We start from the raw sequence: 12,500 nt of genomic DNA, 5'->3' as shown, positions 1-12,500 counted from the left end.
TTTTTCCGAATAATGTAAAATGTGAATCTAAAGCGAAGCGAGGAAAGAGCGATGCAACAATTCAATTAACAAGTCAGTTATAGGTAAGCAAACAAGCCAAAACCGGTCATCAAGCGGTAAAAGACAAACACAGACGTGCATGCATGTGTGTGTGCACGCATTTTATACATACATACATACATACATACTTACTAGCGGGACCCGTGAATATTTCATGGAATTAATGGTAAATCTACTGGGTTATTTCTGAAAACTATCCAAAAACCTGGAAGTGCAACCTCTGTTGTGTCTCTATCAAAAGATAGTTGCTCATCTCTTAATCACTGAAAATTGGAATACGAGCATTACATAATGCACTTCATATACACACTTTATACACTTAATGCGCAATTTTATAGACTTAATACACAGCACCTCTCCCTTACCCTCTTTTCCCCTCTCCGTTTTCTTTCGCTCTTCGCATTTCCCTTCAACTAATCACGTGAAAGCGTTACAGACGGGCTAAGTAACGGAAGATCTTGTCTGGGATTAAACTAGTAGTAACATGGAACAGCCACTTTGATGTGGCGATTAATTTTACTTTTTATTATAGTTACTACTCCCATCTCTTCTTGAGGCTTTACAACTAGCTATTTTGCTTACACAAGGTGGGGGTGCAATCTTAATCATGCACTCAGATGATAGCTGTACTCTTCCTAGATGTGATAGCACATGTTCTGCATAAACTATCAAGCCCAAAAGTTCCAGATACTGTACAAGGTCGGGAAGAACGGTTTCATCATCCTGCCTGCATCTTGGGCATGCCGGTGGCACAGACATCTCATGCCTAGATAGTTTCTCACGAACAGGTAAAGCACTCCTATAGCACTGCCAGGTCAGGGATTTCTGGGAGTTACCCAGGTACCCCGACCCGAAAGTTCTTTGAAACAGGTTGGCTAGCTGGCCCTCATCGAGCTCCAGAGCTTCTCTGAGGATGTCATCCCTCTTGAACTCTACCAGCCCGCTATAAAGTATCGAGGTGATACTCCCGCTGCCGGCCTTGCCCGTCTTGTGTATTAGCATGAGTGCCTGTCGGCACTCTTTTTGCTATTCAGTCAAGTTCCATCATTTTTTGAAATTGGGTTTGAATTCCTCCAAGAAGGCCCATCGCGGAAAGAATATCTCTGCCAGCAGATTCCACACCTAGTCACCCTTCAGGTAGAGCCAGAGGCGCCTCAGCCTCAGCGCATGTTTGCGCATCATCAGTCACGGCATCCCTAACCCACCCTTTGGCGGTTTTTGGCAGTAGACAGAGCACCTCACAAGTGGTTTTCCTCCTCTCCACAAAAAGCAGAAGAGAAAGCGTTCCAACTTGTTTAGCCATGAATCAGAACACGGGACAACGGTCAGACGGTAGGTGATAACAGATGCAATATACACCTGCACCACCTCTGCCTTCCCTTTCAGGGATAGGGACCTTCCAGATTAGGGCCGCCAACCTGTCCGCCACCTCACTCCAATTCTTCTCCGTTTGGGAATCCGGTCGAAACCAGACTCGAAGCATCTTAACAGGACCTTCCGTCCAGTGTCCCACGACACTGGATGGTATCGTCTTGCCACTCCAGGTGCTGAGCCGCAAGCCGATGGACTTGTCCGTGTTAATTTTTTGCCCCTGCCACCGCCTCGTATCCTTTGATTGCATCCTCTACACAAAGTAGCTAAGCTTCATCAGATACGGTGATGGTGACGTTATCCGCATATGCAGAAACAGACTTACCACATCTCAATTCATTGGGGATGCCCCCAAACTCTCCAACCTCCGCAGCAATGGCTCAAGAGCCAGTACGTACAGAAGCAGAGACAGGGGGCACCCCTGACAATCCGAGCGTTTGATTCTAAAAGGCACTGAACTGTAGATTTGATGCTGCCATAAATGGCAAAATACACAAAAATATTACAATAACAGACAAAAACACACGGAACGAACTCACATAACTTTGGTAACAGCAAATTATCAATTACGACGCAAAAAATCCGAGTCTGCTCGAGATGGTAGTAGCTCGCTTCTGCACGCAATATATATAAATTCTAGCGACACACAGTCGCTGATCTTGCAACAAGCAAAAAATGCTGGTTAGCCACTTCAGCATGGCTGTTCCGTTCGAACGGACTTTACTGCGATTTTTTAACCTCAAGAGGACATCTCTAGCTGGTTAACGATGCACAGCTGCATCCGATATATTGCGAGCAAGGGAGCGAATCCCTACCACCTTCTAGCGACGGGCTCTCAAAACAGTTGCGCTTTGTCAGTCATACACACTGATGTTGTAAATCCTGCAGAGCATACTACCTTCATTCCTCTCCAGTCTATGCATGCCCTTCGCATTCAGAGCCCATGTCTCACACTTATGTAGTATAGCCATTCTTACATAAACATCATGAAATCTACTTTTCACTCTGAGAGAGAGAGAGAGAGCCGCTACTAATTTGGTCACCTAAGTAGCAGAAACTATCTAGTCCCTTGTGCTCTTAGTGCTTATTGTTCCTGCGCATCTGCCACACACAAAAGCGACCTTATCTGTTAACCTACCCACGATTTCTTCTGCGTCCATAACTTACACTTGATGCAGCAAATAGAATTACTTTCCACTCCTTTCCTACATATTGAGACAGGCCATTTTCCTGAGGGAAAGAGAGTTTTATCTGTTTATTTTTTTTGTTAACAAGAACTTTAGTCTAAGTTAACTAGGTGAGCTTCAAGGCCCTTTGATTCCGAGGTTTGCTTCCAAACCCGGAACTTCTCCAGTTCTGCTTCAGATTATGCATTAAGAGCAAGGGCATCCAGTTTTGAATTCATCTGTTATGGCATAGACAACTATGATGAAGAGTGGACTAAAAATTGACTTCTAGTGAACAACCTGTCCATTATAGTCAGCACTGTATTCAAGGCCGACTCTTACCCTACTGACTGCACCTCTCTACATGGCTTGTACGGCTCTAACAAGCTACTCCTTTACTCCGAGCTTCCTTAGAGATCACCAGATAAGAGAGTGGAGAACCCTGTTGAAAGCTTTCTCCAGGTCGACGAAAGCTAAGTACAATGGTTTACTTTTGGGCAAATACTTTTCTTGCAGCTGTCTCACTAGGAAGATGGCATCTGTGGTACTCTTCCCAGGAACAAAACTAAACTGCATCGCATCTAGTATAAGTATATATTATTCTTATACAAGATTGTTGTTAATAATGAATTTGCACTCTACAAAGTATAGAGTAAAATTATGTTTATTAGAACTGAACATAAAAACAAATATATACACACACATAAATACACACACACACACACGATTATACACATAAAAGAATATGCACTTTTGCAAGCATACACTTGTATGCTCACAACATCAACAAGTGTAAGATTCACTTACCTCCATGGGGAACCGGTGTCCATTAAGCATATGTTCTGATCCCACGATATCGTTCATTCCCCAGTGGAAGTGAATCTCGTACGCTATATACTTTCCTTTTAATCCTTCACCATAGACTAAACTCTTACCATTCACTTCTATGACCACTGCAAAACAATAAATTCAAACTTCAAGTTTTGTAGAGGGACACGTTGTGATGTAATGTGGTAATGTATAGTGTGTGAGAGGGTGCTGAAACATTTCTGGTTGGAGGCCCAACTTTCCGAGTTCTTTTACAGAGTTTGGAAAAATTGAAGGACCGCTGGAATAAGTAAGAGAGGAATATGTTGAAAAAAAATTAACTGATCCTCCTGTATTTCCTTTTATCCAAACCCAGGAACTTTTCGGCACCCACTCGTATAAAGTCTATAAGAATTGCCAAAGTCGTTAGAGGTGTCGGAATAAATGCTTGGTCTGTTTGTTCCAGCTCTCTACGCTCTGGGTTCAAATCCTACTGATTTGCTTTTCATTATTTTTATTTGGATTGTTAAATAAACTGCAAGTTAGCACTGGGTTTGACTCTTAATCCTCTCTGTCTTCTTCACTTTCTCTCTATCACACACTCTCCGGAAGAAATGGGGTTGTGTTCAGGTCCGGAGTGGGGCGGAATGAGATTTGTTCTTTGTGAAGTGTTGGTCTTCGTCTGAGGGACATTCGTGTTTGGCCTATATAGTGGTTTCCGCAACCTATGCAGGTAATACTGGGGGCATATGCTACAGTTAGGCTACCCGCATTTTCCTACTTTTGGTTCCGTTGTTAAGGGAATATAGTCTTGTGCCGGCTAATATTTGTTTCAATGATTTCGGTTGCATTTTGCTTTTAATAATTTTGTGTGAGCCCAAAATTTTGTTCATTGTTTTGTCTCCAGTGAGAATAGGTAGGGTTTGGATGATGATGTTGAAGCAACGAGGCATTCAACACCATCATCATCCAAAATCATTGAAACAATGAGGCAGTCAATATCATCACCCAAAATCTACCTATTCTCACTGGAGATAAAACAATGAACAAAGTTTTGGGCTCACACAAAATTATCAAAAGCAAAATGCAACCGAAATCATTGAAAAAATATTAACCGGCGCAAGTTGAAAAATGTGGGCAGCCTAAATGTGGCACATGCCCCCACCTTTTTGAGGCTACAGAATTTCACTTCAAACAAGGTGAAATATTTAAGATAAACTCAAATTTCACTTGTGCCTCTGAAAACTTAATCTATATTACTACCTGTTTAGGTTGCGGAAACCACTATATAGGCCAAACTCAAATGAACAAGACTTCACAAAGAACAAATCTGCTTCCCACAATATAGACAGATACAGGTCAGTGAGCACATCGATAAATGTGCTAGGAACCTTAAACCAAACTTCTTAATTTTTCCTTTTTATCAACGTTTCTAGAACAGCAACTTTCCTTAATGCAGCAACTTTCATTAAGAAATATCAACCACAACTTAATTTGAACACACAACTTAATACAGGACACTACTAACCTTACTAATACCAATAATCCCACTAATCCTCATCCGTCCCATATACCATTCACATTCTAGTAATCATATCTACATTAAATGCATCACTTTCAGAACTGCTTACCTCCCTTGCGTGCAATCTTTTCACTCAGATACTATTAGACTCAACACCATTTCGAATTCGGTGTTGATTCAAAGTCAGTGATCATCTCTGACGAAACCGGTATGACTTTCTATAGTGACTCATAATAATGATTTTTATACTTCTTAATTCCACCTCAAATCATTTATTTGTATGTGTATATGTTTGTTCTTATTTTAAAAAGCCATTAGTTTTATACCTAGTGTGAATTTTTGTGTATCTTTTTACCCCCCCCCCCCCTCGCGCTTTCTTCCAAACATTTAATGCCCTTAACATAGATTTTTGGGGCCTACTAATTTTGAATAGTCTTAAGTGTAACAGGCCGAAACTGTGTAATGATGATTGGAAACTTGACTGAAGAATAGAAAGCCACGAATGTTCCGTCCTGGTTTCCCTGTCCGTCTTTGTATCGTCCATCTGTCTGTATGTTTTTACTGTCGTCCGTTACATTCTTGTTCCGTTTTTTTTATTTATATATACATATAGCTGCGCACGTACACCTTTTGCTCAGCTTGTAAGTATATATCTAAATTCTGTACGACTTTCTTCTTTTCCTCTTTTCTTTTTTCGCCTCCCCCTCTCTCACATTTTTTTGGCATTCTCTTTCTTTAATCTCTCTACTTTCCTCTGTTATCTCCCTTGTACCTTTCCCTCTGTCCCAACCCCTTCTCTCTCTCTCGCTTTCTAGTTCCTTCCCTAATACTTCAATCCCTCTGCTCCCTACCTCTCCCTATTCCTCCCACGTGCTAGGTGCTCAGCATAGCATGATCTTTCTTTCTTGGCCTGCCTGCCGCTCGCAGAACACCTGTCTCCTGACTTTCATCTATGTTTGTTGGCGTAAGGCTTCCACTTCACACGCCAGCTTAACTTAACTTCTCCTTTTAGTCGAAAGACACCTGTTGCTATTCTTGTTGGTTGTATTTGTAATCGTGTAACATTTTCTCCGTTTTCTCGTTTTTTAAATTTTTGTTCGTATTGTCGCACATATTCACTTGGTTTCTTCCAAAAATGTGATGCCCTCAGCTTAGAACTTTGGGGTCTACCAGTTTTGAACAGTATCAAGTGTAACAGGCCGAAACTGTAATGATGATTGGAAGCTTGACTGAAGAATAGAAAGCCACGAATGTTCTGTCCAGGTTTTCCTGTCCATCTTTGTATCGTCCATCTGTCCGTATATTTTATTGCCGTCCGTTACGTTCTTGTTGTTTTTGGTATATATATATATATATATATATATATATATATATATATATATATATATATATAGATATATATGTATGTATGTATGTATGTATGTATGTATGTATGTATGTATGTATGTTAATGTGTATGACCATCTAGTGTGTGAGTGACACCCTCTCTCTCATGTTCTCTATCTGTATGTGTGTGTGTGTTTACCTCCAGCGCCAAAGTACCCAAACGTACAGTTGCCAAAACTGGTTGTGTGTCCAGTTATCCGCACCACATCGTCCGTGTCCAAGCAACTGTGCTCAGTGTTCCCATTCCTATAGCAGTACTGGATATAGTAGTCACAGTAATTTCAGTTTAAGAAAAAAAATTTTTTTTATGTTTTAGTGGCCCTATCGACACGATCTTAATGAAAACAACCAGGAAAAAGTAGCATGTAGTGTGTATATGTCTATAAGGCTGCTTATATTTCATTGCGAACATGCGATGAAATATTTCCACCGTCGATAAAGGAACCTCAACGCAGTCACTTTAGAAATAGCAGAAAAATTTTCCTCGAATCACCCTGCACTTAATAGAAAAAGAAAAACTCATTACATATTGAACAATGTAATGAGTTTTAGATAAACGAACAGAAGAGATAGTCACAGATGATCATAGGTCAGCTTGACTTGGATTGATCAGGGATTAAACAACTTCGTCATCATCAAAAACAGGGGCGACGACGACGACAGGGGCCACGACGACGATAACAACAACAACGGCAGCAACAACAACAACAACAACGATAGTACCTGTATGTCCTGTGTTCATTATCGTCGCATTGTGCTTGGTGTCTAAGTATCCATCAAAAATCAAATTACTGGTTTTCTTGTAGTTTGTAAATTTATGCTCAATAGCGATTGGAGATTGTAAACGACCACCACAGTTCGGATATTCTTTCGCCCAATTCTTACTTTCTGGAGAAAAGAAAAAAAGAAAAGAAAACGTCGTTAGCAAAATAAAACGAACCATTTGTATTCTCTCTTCTCTTTCTCTCTCTCTCTCTCTCTCTCTCTCTCTCTCTCTCTCTCTCTCTCTCTTGCACACACACATGTGTGTGTGTGTGTGTGAGGAAGCGATTAGTTTAATGATTAGGGTGTCGCACTCATGACTGTAAAATTGTGGTTTTGATTCCTGGGCCGGACAACTCATGTCATTCAGAAAAACACTGCATTTCACATTGCTGCAGTTCACTCAGCTACCAAAACTATCACTCCTCTGATGGAACTGTACTGTTCAAGTAGAGAATAGATAGCCACAGAACCCGGTTACCGGCCTTATGAGCATATGACTCAAGAAGGATCTTTGTTCCTTTATATATATATATATATATATATATATATATATATATGGTAAATATATAATAATAATAATAATAATAATAATAATAATAATAATAATAATAATAATAATAATAATAATAATGTGTGTGTTTACCTCCATATATATATATATATATATATATATATATATATATATATATATATATATATATATATATATATATATATATATATATATATATGGCAAATGAAAGACAGAAGGTGGAATATACGAGAATTTATTATTAATCACGACGATTGTTTCGACACATCTAGCAACAATTGGATGGATGGATAGATGTAGGGAAATTTTTTCTATCTACAGCCAGGTCCCCTTGTACCCATATATATTCCGCAGTTGTTGACCTACAGAATTTCAGATTGCATACCACCTATAATGACCTAACAGTCAGGAAAAACTTGCAATGGTTGTTTGTGTGCTGCTGTCAATAACACGCACATTAACATACGCACGCATACATACGTTCGCACACATATGCACAAACATACAAACACCCGCACAGAAAGGATTTGGCATCGACCAGAAAGTTGTGATTAGACAACAGTCAATAGAGTCAGTAACAGTAAAATATTCCACTTACCGTTGTGATAGTCCCATGCTGTAAAAAATAAAACAAATATTAACTTTCAATGCTTTTGAATCTATGACCTTACGAAAACAACATGGTAAAACTAATAGCTAAATAATTACAATCCTATGAATTCACCTAGTATACACACACAGACACTCGTACACATATACGCAAACATTTATTTATTAATAATTCTAATAAGGACAACAAACAGTAACTGAACATGTAACCCAAATGTTAAAAAAAGGTGACAGTGACTTAGAAGCAGCTATTCTGAAAAAGTAAAGCATAATTCAAATATAGTCATAGAACCAATCACACGTAGAAAAATAGAGTAGTATAATCCGGCCTTTAATTTACAAGATCTACTCTATAACTAAGCATCTCTAAGCTTTTACCGAAAATTTCCTTCCAACTGACAAGCATCATATAACTATCATAACCTGCTTTACAACAACAAAAAAGAAGGAGGGGCAGATTCTCGTAACCAACCAAGAACAATTCTGCACAAACATTTACTTACTTTACTAATTTCTCCAAATTAAAACCCCATTACTCCAAATTGTAATTGTACCAGCAACAATAGTTGTCTGCTTCAAGTTCGAACTAGTCCATCCATCGTACCACAATAAATATGAATTTGACTTCGATTTCTTGTTTTTAGTTTAACCACAAAAGAATAAATTTAATCAATACAAACAACAGAAAAAACAGATACAATGCTTCTCCAGTTATATTTGATTTTTAAAGTCTATTATCGCTCTTTTTAATATCAATTAAAAACAAACTATCTTTTACAAAACCATACACTCGTAATAAAGTGTCATGTTTGCTTTAAACCTCAAAGTCATATTATATCCTTTTCTTCAGTTTCCTATTTCTTAATTGACACTCAGAATTAGTCTCTTCTTCTAGACATCAGGCTTTCAAAACACTAAAATACTAAACATTTTATTTTTCAGTTTAAAAAATTGAATTATATTGTTATTTCCCAACTGCTCCTTACCCGAAATCTACATTTCATTCATACTGTATTTACATTTTATCAGTTAAAATACATTAGAATCTTTTAAAATTTTATTTAAGTTTTGCGACTCACTTTGCTAATAAAATTCTAAGGCGCTTATACTACGATTGTTTTATTCGTGATCGTTAAAATCAAACATATACTTTTATTAACGACACTCCAGAATGTTTATATAATATACAGCCAGTGGCTCTCGTGGCTTCTGATCTAAACTGATTGGAAGTGTTATCATGTACATTGTTTTGTCTTGGTATAAAAGATGGGCTACAGCAAATATTCTGCTCAATACCATAGATTTGCTTGTCAGTTGTTTGACCTTAACCTTAGTGGCTGATGATATGGGCATCTTTAATTATGAGCAGAAGTAGTGGGGGAGCATCATAGCCATATGTTCAGAGGAATTCTTTGGAGTTTGGATAATTCACCTTTGGAAACACGGGTATTTCGTTCAACATCCTTAAACAACCCTTATTTAGGGACCTTTTGAGCGGGATGGACTACTCGACCTGAAGAAAATTCTAACTGAGCCCCACCTGCAAGGTCATACGCTGTTTATCTTGATATGAGATCCCCATGTCGTGCACATATGGTTGTGATGCATGCGCCTGGTGTACCCTTATCAGATGAGTAGTCATGATGGGTATACTGGGCTTTGTATACTTTACCCCAGTGTCACTTTGATGGCACGCACTGCTCTCTCACTCAATAATAATAATAATAATAATAATAATAATAATAATAATAACATTTTGTTTTAAATATCTTACTTTTTCTCAATATCTTGAACTAATTATTTTTACATGCCTTACTTCTTGGCTTAAATACATAAAAACTTTCCGTTTGAGTTCTTTTAATCTAAATTCTTTGACCATTCTTTATATTTTCAACATATTTCTTTTACCAGGTTTCTTATTTTATTTATTTATTTATTTATTTATTTATCTAGTTATTTATTTATTTATTTATCTAGTTATTTATTTATTTATTTATTTATTTATTTATCTATTTGCTTATCGTCTTATATCCTCTGAATGAATGTCTCCAGTGTGACAACAGTTTCATAACTGAAATCAGTACCCCCACAAAAATAAATAAATAAATAAATAAAAATAACAACAAAATTAGAATTACCTGAGACAAGATGTACAAAGAGCATTGCAGAAAAAGTCGCCATTAGATACACCATCCAAAATGTTTTCTCCATCCCTAGTACGCTGTCTCAGGAATATTGGCTGTTGTACTTTCTGTTCTTTTATTTTTCTTTCGCGGTTCTTTTTCCCCCGTTTTCTTTCTTCTTCACTTCATTTATTATTTTATGACTGTTTTGTTTGTTTTCCAATTATTTTCATCCTCTTTTCCCACTCACTTTTCGCCTTTTTTGTGTCTGTCTGTCTGTCAAAATTAATACGTTGTTTTGAAAATTTCTGTGTAATTTTGTCTATTTAGTGTTGTATTTTCTTTCTTACTGCATTAATTATCTGGTATAGTTTTCCTTCATTCTCATTTAACAGCTACTTCGTTTGGAAATAGCGCTTCAGGAATAGCCCAGTCCCAAGTCTCTAAAGAATTAAAAAAATATTCTTTGGAATTCTACAATGTATTTTTTCTGTATTCCATACACAAAGTACGACTAGTTTCTTTTCTTTTAGACTCCTAGATTATAGTAACACACACTGAAAACAGAAAGGGAAAAATAGTCTAATAGGAAGTAATTTCATTCACACACTTCTGCATATAACTTTTGTACCCAAATCTTTCGTCTCTCATTTACGACGTGTGAATCGCTAAGCATTTATTGCACCTCATATATGTGTGTGTGTGTGTGTACACACACATAGTAGAATAAAAGAACAGTGACTTGATATACAGCAAAGGACAATTATATTAGAAGTTGCTAAATTCCGGTCTAGAATCATTTTAACATTGATTTGACATTGAATCCAATTTTGTGATTCATTTATACCAGTAAAAGTTTATAAAAATGTTACAGTGGTTCAAAGCTTGATAATTTGTAGCCAATCAGAGGATTTGGAGGCTGGCACAAAATGAAAGCAAAACTTTACGACGATGAAAGTTGTAAGAGTTTTGTATTTTTAACCTTTTTCTATCCACTCGTATTTTCTCAAATTTTAATCCGAAATTTTTTTTAAAATGTACTTTTATGTAGTTTTACTTTCTGATGACGAATATTAGATTTATTTTTTCGATACGTTAATAATAAAGAAGTTTGAAGCATTTAAAGTTACGTATTTTGAGTCAATGAATTTTAGCCAGTGTCCTCACAGCGGAAGTCAAAACTGTTTATTGTCATGGCAACTCCAGTGCATCGTTATTTACCCATACTGCTGTGGGTAAAATAATTGACAACTGCTAAGCTCTGTAAGGTGGAATTAGGGATTAGTGCCGCAGTAGACTTTAAAAAATTACTTATGGATCTGCGTGGAAGATTTGCTCTGCAATCCAATGAAGATTAGTAGTGGTCCAGGCAGAGTTGTTGAAATAGATGAAGCTATTTTCGAGGAGAAAATACAACAACTGGGGTTCGAATGCTACTCGAACAGTAGGTTTTCGCGAAACTCGAGAAGATTTTTTTTCATTTCGCTCTGCATTCTCGTAATTGCAATCGACAATCAATTCTGCCGAGAATATCTATTTATAGTGATCTGTGACGCACACACTCGCAAATTCCTCGCAAAATTAAAAAAAAACAAACAAACAGAAAACTGTGACAGCAACAGAAAAGATCCTTTCTGAGTTCTGCTTCTGGCTAACTTAAGTGATCCATAATTCTTTGTTAAAAGCAGACCTTTGTAGGTTTAAAGTGTTACGCATAACAAAAATGAAAAGACCTAGGCTATTTGAGATGAATGAGCACCAATTTTATTTATTTATTTATTTTTTTGTCCTACAGGCCTTTTCTTCTCACGAAAGCCTTTATTGAAGCGTTGTGAAAAACAGTTTTGAGGTTGTCCCAAAATTTATCGCTTTCGATGTTCTATAGTTTTCTCAGAGGCCATTTGAAGAAAATGTGGTTAAGACATTTCTGGATCTCTAACATTTGTATGTTAGTGACATATACACCACGAACGGAGTACACTTCTAGGAAGCATTGAACTATGTCATTGGTCTTGCGAACACTTACTCGAGTTTATCGTGGATGATACTAGCCGAAAGTGCCACACAGTGTCTGTCTGTCTTTACAGTGTTTATATATATATATATATATATATATATATATATATATATATATATATATATATATATATATATATATA

The 12,500-nt window shown here is 37.2% G+C and overlaps 1 protein-coding gene across 1 annotated transcript in view; it reads right to left on the bottom strand.

Annotated features, from left to right (window-relative positions):
- Window positions 1-10,494, bottom strand: part of LOC106876467 (carbonic anhydrase 2) — a 23,605-nt gene extending 13,111 nt beyond the window's left edge. Inside the window, exons 1-5 of the mRNA XM_052971541.2 lie at window positions 10,357-10,494; window positions 8,208-8,225; window positions 7,036-7,200; window positions 3,405-3,550; window positions 1-27 (exon numbers count right to left, since the gene is read on the bottom strand). The exon at window positions 1-27 is cut by the window's left edge and continues 66 nt beyond it. Of these exons, the coding sequence (XP_052827501.1) occupies window positions 1-27; window positions 3,405-3,550; window positions 7,036-7,200; window positions 8,208-8,225; window positions 10,357-10,429 (429 nt within the window). The 5' untranslated portion in view covers window positions 10,430-10,494. The remainder of the gene's footprint in view (window positions 28-3,404; window positions 3,551-7,035; window positions 7,201-8,207; window positions 8,226-10,356) is intronic.
- Window positions 10,495-12,500: the final 2,006 nt, after the last annotated feature.

The sequence above is a fragment of the Octopus bimaculoides genome, chromosome 11 (genome assembly GCF_046866305.1).
Source record: "Octopus bimaculoides isolate indiv1 chromosome 11, ASM4686630v1, whole genome shotgun sequence".
NCBI classification, from domain to species: Eukaryota; Metazoa; Mollusca; class Cephalopoda; order Octopoda; family Octopodidae; genus Octopus; species Octopus bimaculoides.
Note: the sequence above shows the minus strand (reverse complement) of the source record. Positions and strands in the feature narration are given on the sequence as shown.